General features: G+C 39.2%; 2 protein-coding genes across 7 annotated transcripts in view; one reads left to right on the forward strand and one right to left on the reverse strand.

The window, feature by feature from the left end:
• Nucleotides 1–383: 383 nt before the first annotated feature.
• Nucleotides 384–6,544, reverse strand: LOC112575009 (39S ribosomal protein L1, mitochondrial-like). 5 transcript variants are annotated; one of them, XM_025225022.1, is made up of 9 exons: nucleotides 6,507–6,544; nucleotides 5,914–6,082; nucleotides 3,983–4,202; nucleotides 3,505–3,594; nucleotides 2,955–3,026; nucleotides 2,631–2,751; nucleotides 2,263–2,375; nucleotides 1,631–1,712; nucleotides 384–728 (listed from the first exon to the last, which is right to left on the reverse strand). In XM_025225022.1, exons 1-9 carry the CDS (start codon nucleotides 6,520–6,522, stop codon nucleotides 556–558), a joined length of 1,056 nt encoding a protein of 351 aa, XP_025080807.1. In that variant the 5' UTR covers nucleotides 6,523–6,544; the 3' UTR covers nucleotides 384–555. The 5 variants fall into 5 exon arrangements, with proteins under 5 accessions (XP_025080807.1, XP_025081609.1, XP_025075930.1 ...); XM_025225824.1 differs by having other exon boundaries at nucleotides 6,436–6,531; XM_025220145.1 differs by having other exon boundaries at nucleotides 6,408–6,526.
• A 187-nt stretch (nucleotides 6,545–6,731) lies between these two features.
• LOC112568006 (CCR4-NOT transcription complex subunit 6-like) overlaps nucleotides 6,732–17,725 on the forward strand; it is a 46,417-nt gene continuing 35,423 nt past the window's right edge. The window contains exons 1-5 of one of the 2 annotated variants that reach the window (XM_025245009.1): nucleotides 6,734–6,844; nucleotides 7,835–7,860; nucleotides 10,848–10,973; nucleotides 11,547–11,810; nucleotides 13,173–13,271. In XM_025245009.1, the coding sequence (XP_025100794.1) occupies nucleotides 10,862–10,973; nucleotides 11,547–11,810; nucleotides 13,173–13,271 (475 nt within the window). In that variant the 5' untranslated portion in view covers nucleotides 6,734–6,844; nucleotides 7,835–7,860; nucleotides 10,848–10,861. Of the gene's footprint in view, nucleotides 6,845–7,834; nucleotides 7,861–10,847; nucleotides 10,974–11,546; nucleotides 11,811–13,172; nucleotides 13,272–17,725 lie in introns of both variants that reach the window. The other variant, XM_025244999.1, reaches the window with a different exon arrangement.

Below are 17,725 nucleotides of genomic sequence, written 5' to 3' on the forward strand. Positions count from 1 at the left end.
AATGGATGACTCCAAAGAACTAAGCAAAGAATTGGTGGAGAATTCTGATGGCTGGACTATTCATGGATCAAAAAGTCAACCATAAGTTGAATGGAGGAGAGGAAACATCAAAAACAAGAATTCACTACTCCAACCCCTAAATATCTTTACTTATTCCCAGTTTGTGGAAATCTGGCATTATGTAGCTTAATATCACTGATAATACATTCTCTGAAGGACAGCCATGTGTAAATCAATAATTACACCATATTTACCACAAAATTATTTTCATAAAGTTTGAGAGAATATTTAGAATATAAACACCATGTTCTAAAGTTAATAGCAAAAAAAAAAAAAAAAAAAAAAAAAAATTAAAACAAACACAAAAACAAACAACAGAGAGACCTGTTTGTGAAGCATATTTTATATCATGTAACAGAAATCCATTTCAAATGTCTCATCTTTTTATCATCTCAAGCACACTGTACTGCCATCTGATGCATAGTTCATGCATGATCTCTTCCATAAATGCATATAGGTGAATGCACATTCCTTCATAGAGTGAACACAACAGAATCACTTTCTCTTTTTTCTTGCAGCTGTTTCTTCGTCATCACTGTCTGAACTTTCCTCTTCTGCTGCCTGCTCTGCAGCTGCTTTTGTGTGTCCTGGCACATAGTCTTCGACCTTCAGCAAAAACTTTTCTGTAGAGGGGGGTGCCACAATAAAAACCTTTGTAATAAATGGACCTGAAAAGAAATCACAAGCAAGCATACCCTGAGGAATAATAATGCAAAAGTATGAAAATCTGGATGAAGCTCCAGTGCTGTCATACATAAAATTCACCCAGGTGATGTTTCTCTGTTTTCATGTACCCATGTGTCTAAAGGACTTCGAGCCCAGCTGATGCTAGGGAAAGGCACTAAAGGAGCTGTATAATGTAGGGGAAAAATTTATCCATTTTTATTTTGAGAATGTCAACAACTTTATTTTTTGACTTTTGTAATTGTTAAGTGCTCTGTGCATTTTATGTATTTAACCTGAATTTTTTTTTCGCATGTTTTCACATGCTATTCCCTTGCTATTGATACAATTAACAAGCTTTGACAGGAATTACATGGGGAGACCTTATTTTTCTGTGACGGATATTTGAAAGCATCAGGCAGTAGTAAGTGCATTCTGTATGAGGGCACCCTGCATGGTATTCTTCTGATAACTCTGCATCCTGGCCAGTGCCGGAGACCACAGAGCTTCTTTACCTTGAAGTTATTATGATAACATCAACATTACTCGTGGATAATGTGTGATACTGTTTCTCCCATGTGTGTGTGTTTGTGAGAGAAGAAGTATCTACCAGGTTCTATCATCAAAGTTGTGTGTGGAGTTGTCATTATTTCTACATGGATTATATACCAAACAGCATGTGTGTCAACCAAAAAAGTCTTGGCCAGTTTTCACAACAAACCTAGATCTGTTGGAGTAATACCGAGGTTGAAGCAGTAACTGTATACATAATCTCAAATTAATTTGTATATAGATGCATCCGATTTACATGCCTGCAGACACACAATTACTGCCACAGCAACCTTGGGAAAAGAAAAGAACTACACATTTAAAATGACTGAAGATGATTATGATTCAAAATACATACCAAGAGCTTTTGACCTCCCTTCACAAATGCTATCCACATATGCTAGGAAATTTTCCTTCAGCTGCTCCACAGGCATCTTTAACTAAAAAAACCAAAACAAAACAAAAAACCCCCAAAAGAACAAAATAAGATATTTGTAATCCCGTACAGAATACAAGGTAGAAGCCACATAAACCTGATTTATATATACAAGTTGAAGTATAATGGCTGTTACACACTTGTGCAACAAATATGTACATGTATGCACACAAAGTGCAAGTCTGTCATCAATTTTACATATAAATCAGAGGATAAGTGTATTCATGTGTCTACAAATCACCTTCCAAAACTGAGGTTAGTTATACAGATGACATACGCCAATGCTTTGGATGTTGGAGTGGAAGATTGCCAGGTAGCTACTGAGCCAGAATAATTGTATTTTCAGGTAACAAAGAGTGCTTTATAAAGAAGACTGAAAAAGCAAGAAAGTTAAAAACAAATATTCTTCATGAAACTAACCAATCACTGTACTAACAAGCATGTACCACCTCAGGATCAAGGAACTTGCTATTCATCCACAAACTGCAACTTAATAACTGCAGCAACATAGATAAGGAGAGGATGTCATCTAATCTAATAGGGCTCGCAGTCACCTGTCCTAGGGGCACCTGTAGCTTGCCAACTGCTTCTGACTCCTTTGTGGAAATATAAGTTACTCCTTTAGTGTACAGATTCCACATCTCCTCAATGTTAGAACTGAGGTTACCTGCAAATTCACATCAGACCACAGCTTTTTGATAAAAAAGTAGCAACAATCCTTGATGTTCTCAACTGATTTGTTTTACTATAAAAATCTGTAAGGGAGTCTAAAATAGTCAAATCTAGAGGTGTCTTAATAACACACTGCATTTATAATGCATCTTTCCCAGCACCAGCCAGACTCTAGTGCTTTACATACATACAGGTGCTCAAGCCCACATGGTTTAGGGCTGGCATCAAATGACCTTTATGAACAACTAACCTTTGCCCTTCACTGGGAATTTGTCTCGAAGTATGGATCTGATTGAGATGAGGTCAGTCAGTGCATCTGGAGTGCAAAGGGCTACATCTATATCCTCTTTGCTTATCATCCCAGTAGAAATCTGGCAAGACAAAAAGACTGCATCACCACTACTTGTCAATACTGTTACACCACATTAAATAGATAATTTAAGTTTTAACCTATTTTAATAACAGCCATACTTTAACCAGGCTCTACTGGTATAGGTGTGAACAACGAAAACATTATCGTAATGCTGACAAAAGCATTATATTTATTTAGCAATGTGCCAGTCACCAGTTATACCTGTTTCACTAAATCTTCACATCCAAAGAAATTTGCTCCCAACTTCTTTGCCATTTCTAAGTCTTCTGCTTTCTGTATGTCAAACAAAAAGTCATTTGTATAATTAGCAAAAGTAAAATGCAGATATATATTTTGCATATGTAAAATATGTTCATTTATACTTACTTGTATCATAGTAATACACATTGATATAAATGCTGTTATTATTTAAGTTTATATTAATTTGTATTACAGTTTCATAAACATCGGAAATCAAGAAGACAGTTGGTCTTTTTTTTCTGAATTGTGACCGTTGACTGTTCACAGTTAATAATGTTCATGGTAGTGTATTTGACTTCAAATGTTTGCATTATTTTTCAAGACATTTGTAACAGTAAACAAAACATTTTGCTTATTAGCTGCATCAAGTACGTAATTTTTCAATAATTGCTACAGTCCATGTTCTGATATAAATGTTAGTGCATGTGTGCATATACATTGCCAATCATTTTCCCCCAACATGCATGTGCACACATGAAAAAGGATAGAATGATTCATGCAAAGAGCAAACCTTGCAGAAAATAGCAATTTTCTGGTTCAGCGTTTGTTCAAACTGATGAGGAAGTAAAACTGTTCCCTTGATATTGCTCAAGAATTTAGTCTGAAAAAGCCAAGAAAAAGGCCAGTCACATTAAAATTGTAGTTTTTAAGAATTACAAAATACTAAATAAGATCTCAAATTATTTTTTAATGCTAGATGTTTTATCTTTGCAGTATACACCCCTAAAATATATGCCCGTACATACTAATGCTTTCTCTTTATTTATGGACCTTGTACTACTTGCTGTATTTGCATATACAAGCAAACATTTGTTTCTGCCTTAGAAATTCATAAGATGGTAAGAATAATAATTAAGTCAGTCCCCTTCTGCCATTTTATTTTCATTTGAAAATTTGTAGATACCCTTGCAAACTGGAACATTACTTATACCCTAATAGCACTGGAAGTTCACAATCATTTAACTTTATAGGCAGAGGATGTTCTTCACCTTTTTTGTTGTCTTCATGTCAAGTTCCATGTCAGCATAGATAAAGCCTTCTAAATTATCAAGCATGGTGGGGTCTGCATATTCTTTGTGGCGGATGATACTCTCTTCAATGGATAATTTAATTTGAGGATAATATGAACGTATCCACACATCATCGACTGGAACACGGGAAAGCCATACAGGCGAATTTGTTCGACGAGGGTCTTTGACAACCACTTCTCTAAAAAAACAACAAAAAAACACAGACACAATAAAAGAGGATGAACGAAAATACAATTTCACTAATAAGCAGGTTCAACTGGTAAACATCAATAAAGTAAGAAAAGGTGGAGGGAAGGCTTTTCTCTTTCATCTGTGAACCAAACAGAAAATTCATAGACTAAATATAAAACAAAACATTAATGTAGCAGGCCAAAGTGTACTACATTTTATCAATTGTTAGTGTTGCTGTAATACTATGCATATATCAAGACTTATAATGTGTCAAAGTAAAACACAAAGAACAACTTGAAGAGTGGAAACTTGTCCAAGAGAAACCCTAAAAAATTTTGAAAGAAAGAAAATCTGTGTAATTTGGTGCATTCTACTTCTACTGACCCATTGCTAAAAGTTCCAATTAAAAAAAAAAGAAGGTAGAACTAGCACCATCACAAGACTGATTTATACGAAACAAAACATGAGTAAATAACATACCATGTCAAAAGAATGCTGCTCAGTTTTCAGTGTTATACACAGGTTTATGGTCACATTAAAAAAAAACCCAAAAAATATTTAACTGTAAAAGTGTAAAAAAAGTGATTTGTTTAGCACTTGTCTCCACTGTTAACGGCGGGCTCAAAGCGCTAGGCATGACTGTCCACAGTTCATGCAATGGACGAAGCTGCAGTAATGTGGGAGAATAGTCTCATGTTGCAATTGCTTGTTTAATACAACTTTTTCTGTACATAAGAGAATGCGATAGATCAGTTTTCTAGATCAATCTGTTTAACGTTTAACAGCCACCTGCAGTCCTGTTGGCAAGTGCTGAGCTAGATGCACTGTGGTTGTATCTTCGTGATCTTTGTCTATTCCTGTATATAGCTGTTAGACACAGGCCACACTGTCAAAATGCCCAATGACCACATCTGTTGAAGATGACTCACTGATGTTTAGAGTGATCTTTACCTTGTTATCTGCTAATGGTGGGGAGGTGATGTCGTAAGGCTGACTTGCTGGCGGACATGCAGACAGCTGAGATTCGGAACAAGCACAAAGATTTGTTATTGATTTGTCTGACATAATTTTTGTCTGTCTTAAAGCTCTTGTCACTCTTGAATCTATGAGCTTTACCAGCTACTTGCTTACGCAAGTCGGCTGCCCCGGGGCCCGTGCTGGCTCTCAACGGCCTTGAATTCAGATCTACAGTTCAGAAAGCCATTGTGTCATCGGTAGAAACGTAGAATAGATCAATACAGACTTGTTTCAACAGAGCTGAAATTTTTAGAATACTGCTGGTATTGATGCAATCACAAAGCAGAGGAAAACTGCATGAAAATTTTTAAAGCAAAGGACTGACTGTGTGATCTTCAAGATCTTCGGAAGAAACTATTATGCAGAAAAGACCCGAAGTCAACAGAAAATCCAAAAGCCTGCAAGGTGAAGGGACACCACTACAGCTTAAATCATGTAATATACTATGTACATTAAAATTCAAATATTTAACAGGGAATTGGCGTGGGTGTCATGGATTCATATAGGTCTGACCATCAGTGGGTTTTTTTCAGGTACTTTAGTTTTCTTCACTATGTGTGTGTACATATGCTCACATGCATGTGTGCTGATGCTTTTGGATGAATAGATGCCTAGTACCTTAAACTATGAATATTTAAAAATTATGACACCAATCAAAATGAAAAATAACCCTCAAATCAATAAGCAAAGGCTGTGCATACTTCTGTTTCAATGCTTTTGTCCATTTTGATGTATCTTTGGCAACATGTGGAGCCTTGTATCTTGTCTTCCTCTGACTTATGTTTCGTACTTGAATCACAACAGGCGACAACACTTTACAAAGTTCCAATGATTGCAGTCGATGTACTGCAATCATCAGTGATCTGAAACCTGTATACAAAAAGAAAGAATTGCTAACTCAATATAAAGATAAACAGTATATTACACATTAAACGATACTAGACATTTACAATCGAGTCCTGACACTGCCATATACAGTTAACTTGCGGCGATCGGTTCGTCTTTTATGCTTGGGACCATGACTTTTCGGTCGTGGGACAAAATGGACCTAGTTTAGTCCTTGTTATTCCTAGCTGAGAAGTGGAGCGAAATAGTCCTGGGGTGAATGACCTTTGACCCCGTGACCATGCCGATGTCCTGCTGTTGATTTTTGTGTTGACTAAACGCACTGTAGTACAGTGAAAATTATGCACACCAATAAACAGCTTGGGACAACCTCTTACTCGCACACCAATGCCGGTATAAACACCCCCCACACACACCGCTCGCAGAACACTTAATGTCAGTCCATAACCTGTGCAAGTCGCCATTTCACCTTGACGAAGGGAGGTAACTTCCCATTACATATATAAACACAAATATTTTGTTTATTTTGGCTATCTTAAAGAGCTATTTTAACCTTTATAATACATGAATATATTTAAGTTGCAGTCTCATTCTAATTTCACTTTTTTTATTGATGAATATTTTTTTAAATGACCAATGAAAAGATGGGTATTTTGTCAGCCGCTTACAGCCAATGAAAATAGATCGGCCATAGCAGTTCGGATAGAAAGACAACCCGAAAGGAGGACAGCTGACTGTCAAATACTCAGTCAGTTTGTCTCTAATATTTTCAGTTTATCGATGCAGGTACAGTTTTGTATGTAATTATTTTGAAACACTGGTTGTTTTCGTTTAAATCGCCTATTTAAAGAAGAAAAAAACATATGACTTATGAGGTGTTCCATCAATCTCTCAAAGTAAACATCAACATAGGCATGTGCTGAATGAGCATATAGATGTTGGTTATTAGAAGACAGAAATAGGTTATGTGTGTCCGTAGCTGCAATATGGTTTTGTTATCAGTTGTAATCGCTTCACTGTCCTTTTTGTATATCTTTACTTATAGATTTTATCAGTAAGAGAAATTAACAAGAAGGGCACCTGTTAGCAATTTTCCTCAGCTTGTTTGTGCAGTGACAAACATCTGTAATGCCTATTTTAACAGAACGTATTAATAACAGGTATACCTTTAATTTGATGTATATCTCTTATCTTAATTTTTAACCACAAACATTATAGCTGTTTGTACCTGCCTCATGCATTTTTGTTTTTGCAACCTCAGTCTTATTATTAGGGCTGCTTCATTGAGTTTGCTTTTTCTGATCCACAGACGAGTTGGTAGGGGATAGCAAGATGTGATGATAAACCATTAGATGTGTTTCAGTCAGCCTGCCTCCGTATACACACAGATTTTCTCATTCCACTGATCATCACTTTTATTATTCACCAAGTAGAGAGAGTAGACGATTGCAGGATTTATAAACCTATTTAAAAAGAAAATTTTAGTATATGCCCTCGGTATATCCTTGTATGTTCTGGTTTACTAGTTAAGAAATCTTATTTTAGGTATGTACATTATCATATGAACATCATATAGATCTTAGATTATCAAATTTAATAACCTAAATTTCACCAGATTTTCAGTCTATAAATTTTTTGCCTCATGGTCCCCACATCCTAATAAATACTATCTAATTAAACAAATGGTACTAAAAGAAATAGCTTCATTATTTTTTTGAGAAGACATGGAGTTAGAAAGGGAGAAAACAGAGAGTAACTGATCTTCTTGCCTTCCAGGTATAAAGGAAAACACATCTGAAAGCGTAAGTGCCTGATGGGTTCTTGATATACTATCTCTTGAAGCTTTCTCCTGATAATACTTTCTGTAGGCTCCATACACATTATGACATAAAACTGTGAATGTGTGTATCCTCAAAGTCAGTTCCTACACTAATTTAAGCCAAGTTATCAAAATCTGCTTAGATAAAATAGGTAAATAAAAGTTATAAAGAGTTTACAAACTTTTTTTTGTTATAAAAATAAGAAAAGACTGGATTTTTTGGTAATTGTAAGATTTGTATATATAATAGATCGACAGAGATTTGCATAATTAATAGCTCAAGACCTTTGATAGCTTAAAGATATCATTTTCAACATAGTTCACATTGATTAATGTAAAAAGACTCGGTAATGTGGCTCAATTCCTGACTCAGTTTATCAGGAGTGTCAAACTCAATCACACATGGGGCCAAATCTCACATCATACATAAGGTTGCGGGCCGAACATTACTGTTTAAGTCTGATAACTTTTTATTGAACAGTAGAAAACTAAACGTTTCGTTATTAGTTTTATTTAAACAAAATCATAAATTAAAACAAAGTTAAAGTAAGAACAAACAAAGGCTTAGCAGATTTTGTTCTTAATTTACTTTGTCAGAAGTGGACGTTTGACATCTTGGCAACAAGTTTGTTTATGTCTGGAGTAAGCTTCTGTGTTGTGAAGATTCTCAGGATAGACTGCATGTGTACATTAGTAAGACAGCTCCTGTGTGATGTTTTGTTGGTCTTCATCACAGAGAAACACAGATATGTACTGCCAAAAATGCTCAAGATTCGAGCCGCATGTAGACAAAGCTGGGGCATTGTTTCTGGGAGGGAATGAGTGAACTGTGCAGGCTCCACAGAGTCGTACTTTGCCTTCAGTGACTCATTACACTGAAGTTCTATGAGCTCCATCTGCAAATGCACATGTGCAGTTTTCGCATAGATGGAAAATGGATTGTGAAAGAGTTGGAAATTGTTTTTCTGCACCTCAAAGTCACTGAAACAGCATTTAAACTCAGCACAAAGTGAGTTTTTCAGCAAAAAGTGCATTTGGGAACACCTTTACGCTGACTTCATCCATCACTGTTTTGCAGCAAGGAAAATGAAACAAGTTGCATTGGTTCATTTGTGTTTCCCATAAGAACAACTTCACTTGAAATGCCTTCATTGCATCATGAATGTCATTTATCAAGTGGTCCCGTCCCTGGAGCTGCAGGTTCAAGGCATTGAGATGAGTGGTTATGTCAGACAGACATGACATGCCAACTCACATTTCCACTTTTCATACTGCAAGACTGTGGAGTCTTTTCCTTTGCTGTCCGTGAACTGACATATTTCCCCAATCAGCTGAAAAAGTCGAGTGAGAACTTTTCCCTGACAGCCACCGCACTTCTGTGATACGGCATGCCGCCCAACTGTGAATGTATTTCCTGCACAAAGGACTGAAAAAGACAGTGATTGAACCATTTGGCTCTGATGAAGTTGACGGTTTGTGTTACAGTGCTCATTACATGCTCCATGTTGAGGACTTTAGCACACAACGATTCTTGGTGTATTATGCAGTGATATGCTATCAACTCCCCACTACAATTTTCTTGGATATGTGACAGCATCCTTCCAACTAGTCCACTCTTTTGGCCACACATCGCTGGTGCTCCATCATTTTTTGTCCCAGAGCAGGTTCATGTCAGCTATACTTTGACATACGTAGTCAAAAATGTCCTTCCCTGTCATCCCATGCATGAATTTTATGTCTAATATTTCTTCTGTGATATTCAAACTGGGGTCAACTCCACGGATGAAGATGGCGAGTTGTGCGGTGTCAGTACTTTCATTGACTGCAAGAGAGCATGCAACAAAGGCCAGCATGTCCCTTGCCACAGGTCAGATTTATGGGCCCGCATTGACTATCCTTTCAGGTCATTAACAGGATAGGTGGTAACTTGACCAGTACATTGTTGGTGATCTATGCAAAGGTCACTAAAAGTAAAAAAACACATTTTCTACAATCATTACGTCGCTGTGTTCGACGTGAACTTTTCTATTGTTTGTCTTTTTATCTTGTCGCCGGGCCATTGACAATGATTTACTAAAATGCTTTCACGAGCCAGGTAAAATTTGCAGGCCGTGTGCTTGACACCCCTGCAGTATATTGTCTGGACATGCATTTGAATTAAGGGGTAAACTAATGCTGCTGACCAGGTCATCTTCACTGTTTTTCAGAATTTATTATTTAAAATATTTTCATAGAGCCTGATTCTTTGATTGACAAGTGTAATGAGAGATGAACCACTGAAATAAAAACAAAACTACTCAACCTAGGACTGTTAAGCCATCTGCTGCTGAAGTTCAATATATTAATGTAATATTTTACAAAGAAAGAACCTGTTAACGAAAGAGTAGTAATAAAAACATTAAGGAGGGGGTCACGGCCACTTACGTAAGAGCAGCCATCGCTTCAGGGGTATGTCCGTTAATTAAAAGACCGCTTACATCATGACAGACACGTAACATAAGGTTACGACGGAACGCTAGTGTGCCGCCACTGATGTCACGGTGGTCAAAATACGCCCCTTAATTACGACTTATACTAGCAGTGATGCATGATTGGTCGTAGTGGTATGTTTGTGGTACGACTGACCAGTTGGGTGCATGCGTGTCTCAAGCCACCTTGTTTAATATTTGGTTGGGACCCTAAATCGACGCTATTGCTACTTGACTCTTGGAGGGTACGCATCAGAAGAGGATTTCACAAGTCTTTGCCACCTTTTCAGGTACTACCAGTCAGACAAGAGACAGAGAGTAGGGAGCGACACATATTTTTCTATCACTAATCAGTCATCATCTTCTTCTGATGACCATGTTCACAGCTGTCATTAAGTAGATGTTTTATGATCTTTACACCCTTCATAGTCTCACCATTCAAGAAACTAACTGTACAGAGCTGTATATTCACCCAATGTCATTGTTTTCCTTTGTTCTCCAGTGCATATTTTTACCATGCCGAAAGAAAAGTACGAATCACCCACTCCACGTAGAGTGTATACCATTATGTCTGCTGCTGATGTAGCAGCAGGCAAGCGTTCAGCTTGGACTGAGCTAGAGATCTCAGGTAAGTTGTTGTGTTAGCATCAAAATATTAATTAATTTATTAAATAATTAAGAAAGTATTGTGAGCCCTTTTTGTGATCAGCAAATTGTCAAATACAAAAAAAAAACATCAGAATTTTGCCTAAAGCAGAACATATCCAAGCAGGAGAATGTTTTATTGAGTTCAGGCAAATGTAATGCTATACCTGTGTGTAGAAATTATATGCACTTAAAATTTTTTGTACCCTCTGTAGTCCAACTGTTTAAGTATAGGTGAACTGTCATTTGTTTTTGTGCATGGGTGTGTGATGCTGTAGGTGTGCTTTGCGAATGGTTTTAGATGTAAGATAGCATGTTTGTGTGATTTACTACAATGCTCAACTAGTCTTATCTTTATTTTATAACTAGAAGTTGTGCTGGAAAGTTTTTCTTCTGCTTAATATTTGGAATCGTGTACTTTAGGTTTTAGGTCATAAGGTTCTTATCCTCTTTTATACCTGTGTGAGAAATACTACAAGCTTTGTACACATAGTGAAAGATGTAGAAGTCAATTGTGAAAGAATAAGTAAAAACTTTTTTCCTGTTTTTGTTTCAGGCACAGTTCGAAATTTGTGCCCAGAACTCTGGCATTTTCAGCACATAACCATTCTGCACCTCAATGACAACAACCTTGTTCGACTGCCTCCCCAGATTTGCCAGTTAGTCCACTTGTCATACTTGGACCTGTCCTCCAATAAACTTCGCAGTTTACCTGCTGAGCTGGGAGACCTTCACACACTTCGGGCTTTGCTACTTAACTACAATTACTTGCGCTCTTTGCCACTTGAGCTTGGCCGGCTTTTCCGTCTGCAGACTCTGGGTAAGTTTTAGAATATTTTGTTTACCTATCTTTATTGTTTACTTGCAGATGTAGCGAGCATAATCTTGGGGGCACGAGTCAGTAATTAGCGTTAATTAAGAAATTAGTGAAAGTGCATAGCGCACATGGTTATGTCAGCATGGATGGCGGAGTAGTCGAGGGTGTATTACTACAAGGCTCTGCCCATCACACGTGCTTAAACCCCATAGGGTAGCAACATATTGGTAGGCTTTATCCGGGATGGAATTGAATTTTGTTCCTTAAACTCGTCCAGCAGGGTTCGCAGGGTCCTTACCTATCCTTACAAGTCCTTTGGTGCAAAGTACAGACGATTCTTCGCCTCACCGCTATTTTAATCGCATGACTGCCAAATCTCGTTCGCAATGAGAACTTTACTTACGTTTTGCGAAATGTTAATCTTGATGGATGACCTCATTTCTTTGTCTTCTGGACGATTCAAAAAATGCCAGGGAAGTGTTCTTTTCAGGAGAACTGGCTAAAGGAAGAAAAATATAAAGACTGGTTGATAAAAGACTCTACAGATAAGCATTGTGCACTCTGTGCTGTCTGCGGAATATCCTTGAATCTTTCGTCAATGGGCGAAAGTGTTTTGAAGAAGCACCTGCTTACTGATAGACACAAGAAGCGCATGAAAGTATTTCTGGAAAATACACGCATTTGTGTTACGGATTACTTTTGTAATCAAGAACACTACACTAGTTGCCCCTTCATATTCGCAAAAAACACACTCTTCTTTCAAAAGGTTTTTAGAAACTTATCTCTTTCTTGAACCAGAGCCTTGATTATCTAGTACTGTGCATAGCTCTATTTATCTCTTTCTCCCCTTTTGAGTGTGTGAGAGAGAGACGTGAACTGACTTTTGTATTACACCAAAAAAATAGCTTTCAGGTCTTGCAATTATTATTACTTAGATTTCTCAAAAACTTGGAACATTAACATTAACAAGTATGTTATCTGTGTGCTTAAGAGACCTTTTAAGCTATCTAAATATGGCAGATAGGCATCAAAATTAACTCTTTGATTATTTATTACTAGAATAGTAATACATGTATTTCAGAACATAGAGAAGACCAAAGATTCATAAATAATACCTCTTTCCGACCATAAATAAGAAAAACTTAAGCATTGATGACTGTCACTTAGATACTTACAAATGCATGAAAGGTCCTTATAAGGTCCTTACTTGGCACCGTCCCTGATCCCTGGGAACCCTGTAACGTAACAGGTATAGCAAAGTTTAAAGTATTCTGATCTCAGTAACAGTTTGAGGAAGGAGTTACTTGATTATGTTATTTTTCTTTTAATTTTTATTGTTATTCTTTATGTTATTTTTATTTGTAGGCTTGACAGGAAATCCCCTTTCACAAGAAATGTTAAACATCTATAATGAACCTGGTGGAACACAGAAGCTACTTACTTACATGCTGGATAATTTAGCAGGTAGGTGACATCAGATTTTCATTGTGTGTTTGCATGATGTTGTAATGGCTGTTGTTGCATGATGTGGTTAATTAGAGCGCGCCAAGTAACCCAACACCTCTGTCCAGCACTCCAGGGTTTTTTCCCAAGATTGCCTGTCCTTAACTCATTGTTTGTACATCCTGCCATGTGAGCACAGGGAGAATTGTTTGCTGGGATACCGCCCTAAGGCCAGAGCTTATAATTCAGCTCTTTATTGCATAGTAGACCTGTCATTTGATACATGTGGTATTTCCTACTGTATGTAGCAGTCTTACCTGCTATCCTGGACCACCACCTCGTCTGTGACTGCTTGTTTGTTCAGAGAGAACCAGACTTACTTTGCTTGAGGGAAATAAGTACAGATTAACTTGCCACAGTAACCTTTTATAACTGTTGTTTCCCTTATACCGATTTTCCTGAAGAGGTAACAAGGGAGCTGATTCGTGCTTTCCCTTCCTTCACTCTGTTGTATTACTTCCCTTACAAGGTGAGCAACACTTCTGGCGTGGGATTGGCCATATATTCATAGTTGATGTATGGCACATTCCCTTTTGCCATTTGGGAATGTGCCATTGGTACTTAATAGTAGGTTTAGCAAAGTAAAAATGCATCACACTGAAGGTTCATGAAACACAATTTTGTTTTCTGTAGAACAACAAAAAATGTACTTTCAAATATGAATGCTCAGATATACATTTTACTCATGTGACCATGTGGTTTCCTTTTTTTTTAAATATATTTTTATCTTAGCCATGTTGGTATAGTTCTTTGTGCATTTCTGTCTCCAACAATCATTAAAAAAAACTTAACCCACCCCCACCCCCACCCCCAAAGCTTAAAGCTTACTTTGCATTGTAATACTCTTTACTCACGCCCTCATAACAAGACTGCAGTGGCTGTAGTTCTGCTTTCATTTGGGGAGGGTTGTCTTTTCAAATCCTGTATGAAGCTTTCCAGAAAAAAGTTCACGAATGTTAAATGTCACTAATATTGTCAGAAGATAATAATCTAATATCATCCCAAATCTAGTTGTGAATAGTATCAGGGAGGGGGAAGCATATTTAATTTGTGATGGCCACCCCTCCCTCAGACTTTTTTTTAAATGATGGAGCTGCCCTGAAACACAATGACCAGCATGGGCCAGAATGTTCTGACCCACTGACCCACTGACCTTCTTTCCTCAAGAGAGGATGTGCTTGTGGAGCATCGATCTTGATCCGGTTTTACTACTAAAGGCAGGCCCCATTCTAAAAACAGCCTGAGAAAGATTGTTTTGTTCACTTCCTGGCATGCTTTGCATTTCCAAGAGCGTATGAAGGGTGGTAACAAAGGCACATATTGGTTACCTCACAATAGTGACCAGCTGCCATTGATTTCACTGTTTCTTTGGTTTTTACAGAGTTTTTTTAGAAGTCACTGAACGTTTATTGAGAAAGGGTGGTTAGATGAGTCATACTTTGTTCCTGATGAACCATTTCACTTTCAGACCTTTTGAACTTGCCTTACAACTTCTAAATGCTAAACTACATTTGCATGCATGTATGTACACCCACTCTACCTCTTGCATCTCAGAGCGCATTTCGTGGCAGTCTTAACCTGCTTTCACCTCTCGACTTTCATCGCGTGTCAACCAAAATCGATCTCGGAACATGTATTCGAGGGAACAAGCAGATGCTCCCAACGGTGGCTTGGGATGCTTAGAAACTTACCGCAGCCCAACATTAAGAGCTGTGCGGAACGGTTAACAGAGACGATTATTGTGGCAGAAAAAATGGGGGGAGTAGGGTGGCTGCTGGGGGATGCGGCGATGGTGGCTGCTGGGGTGTGTGGCGATGGTGGCTGCTGGGGTGTGTGGCGATGGTGCTAGTTAATAGTAGATCATGTCCACGGGACAGCATGACGAGGCGCCAGCTCCGTGGAGTCGCGATTGTGCAGGCGCATGTCTGCAGCCCTGCGCGTGTCTTTGTTCGGCGTGTAGCTCCTGCCGAGACCTACACCGGCGGTGATCGATACGCATTGACCCTCTTGCCCCAGAAGTATTGATCACACGCCTGTGCCAAGGGTCGGAGGGTGGGGGAAGGCAATGGGAAATAAGGTTGACAGGAGGTAAAGTGGCCTTATGAGTAAACCTGCTTGTGGACTGGTGGGTAACCTCCTGCAAAATTGTTACTGGAGATGGGGAGGGGAGGCGAACATCAGTGTTCCACTTTGGTGTGAGGCATTTTCATTTATGTGCAGTTGAAACATTGTTTGTACAAACTTCGTAGACTATAAAAACAAACATGTTTTTCTAGTTTCATCATTAAAATTATTTCTGCTTTTGTGTGTGAAGTAGTAATAGACCGCCGTTTGGAATCGATAGGAGAAAGATCCCTTTGTCATCCCGGACGGTTTGAGTACAGGTTACGAGGCTTGCCGAGCCCATCTACCAGCACCTACAGTAGGTGTAAAATGTCTTCGCGCTCTTGACCCGTATACAAATGCGGGAAGAGAAATGGAGACAGTTACGGTAAACAGGTTAAAATTACAGCCATGGTGACGTTACAGGCTGTTGTACCCGAAGATGACTAGATGAGGGAGGGAGGTGAGCGCCCTGTCGGCGGGTAGGCTGGGTGGGGGCTGTGCGTCACACCTTGCGCAAGAAGACAAATGTCTTGCAGAAGGTACCGTTAATCGTTGAGCGTGACGCACACTAGTAGCGTGCGCCTTTGTCGGACTATTTCCAGTCTAGAACCCTTTTGCGGTCTGCGACAAAGGGCACTAACGTCATGTTAGAAAATCGGTCACGAATGGCAAGGGAAACCCTCGTCGATCGGTAATGACAGCAGCAGAGGATAAAGCATAGACCTCCACGGGAGGCAGATGATTCTCACCCTAACCCCCCCACCACCACCTTCCCCAACCGCGCCCACCACCTCACAAACCTCGGTGCCTTTTTTTTTTTTTTAAATATAACTTGTGTCTGAAAATCGGAGCAAATTTTGGCGTGGTATCCAGGAACAAGAATAAAAAAGTGCATCTGAAAGAGAAAACAGTCATGAATGCGGAATCACGCACACACAGAGCGCGATACGGTAAGAGAGAAGGCACGGTCGTCGACAGAGAAGTGCAATGTGAAACATGTTTACCAGATACGCGACATTTAATCTTTTTAAATTCAGGACATAAAAAGAGAGATCTTTTGTCGCTACTTCAGGAGAGTGTATCAGTCGAGGGTGACTAGGTTTCAAATGGCCTCTTGCATTACCGGGTGAAATGCACCTGGGTACACGCTCACATGCAGTTTGTACGCAGATTCCAATGCACCCGTGCTTGCCCACGCTCGCGAGAGAGAACGATGGAGACTAAATGATGCATTTTGTTAATGTTATGATCGATTGCTTTGTGTGCGTGTCAAGGTTTGCCGGTGTCAAACAACATCTGCTGGATGACAACACACGATTGCTTGTTTGAAATTCTAGAAGCGTTTTAACGTCAGACTCCCTTTAGTCGCATTAGTATTAATTTAGTCGTGAAATGAGAGAGGTTGATTACCTAAGCAGTTCTACGACCGAGCGATAACTACTCCTGGTATTGCAACGATTAATTAAGCGCGTGCAATAAACCAACCAATCAACCAGATGTAGGGTAGGGAGGACCCCGAGGTCCGGCAAGGTGGCACCATGGGCTGAGGATGAAGCGGGAAGCGGTGTTCAGTGACGATGGCAGGGTACCTACAGCACCGGTGCCTGCATGTAGGGGACTGGGGATTTACTGGTGCCAGAGTGTGGGGAATGGGGGATGCTCGCTAGTCATACAAGAGAATGAGAAGCTGATTCCCGTGGACAGACGTCAGCAGCGTGTCTAAGTTTCAACATCCCTCCGCAGGGTGGCGCTGTGAAATGTCGTCGAAAAGGCGCTTATGGGGAAATGATTTCCGTGATGGTCGGTCTCAGCGCGTGGAAGAGAACAGATGTCGTTTCCCAAAGAACAATTTCCTATCCTTCTTGTCAGACAAAATCCACAAAGACACAAAACAAAACAAACATAAACCCTCGGCCATCAACAGGCACAGAGCTCTGCTCCTTTTGATCACACCGCCAGGTGAATTGTATGTGAAGTCTGCATTATTTACCAGTAATCACTATAATGGCAAAGTCGATGTGAAGAGCTCGATAAGTAGGTATTCGGGAATTCGGATACAAACTGCCGAGAAGTTGGTGTAATAAAACCCGAGATAAAGGTGTAATGGGATCATCACAGTGCACAGCGAACAAACTGTGAACATGGAGACATCATCATAGTGCGGATTGAACATTTTGTGTAAGCGTTTCTCTGCGCCTCTAGGTGAACACTTTTTTTTTCTGCCAACTGTGTGTCACCAAACCAACCGCCCTAAAGAGGAATCCTCATCACTATGGGAGCATCCCGCAGTCCCCACCATCCACCACGGG

This window comes from Pomacea canaliculata, linkage group LG1 (assembly GCF_003073045.1).
Source record: "Pomacea canaliculata isolate SZHN2017 linkage group LG1, ASM307304v1, whole genome shotgun sequence".
Lineage (NCBI taxonomy): Eukaryota > Metazoa > Mollusca > Gastropoda > Architaenioglossa > Ampullariidae > Pomacea > Pomacea canaliculata.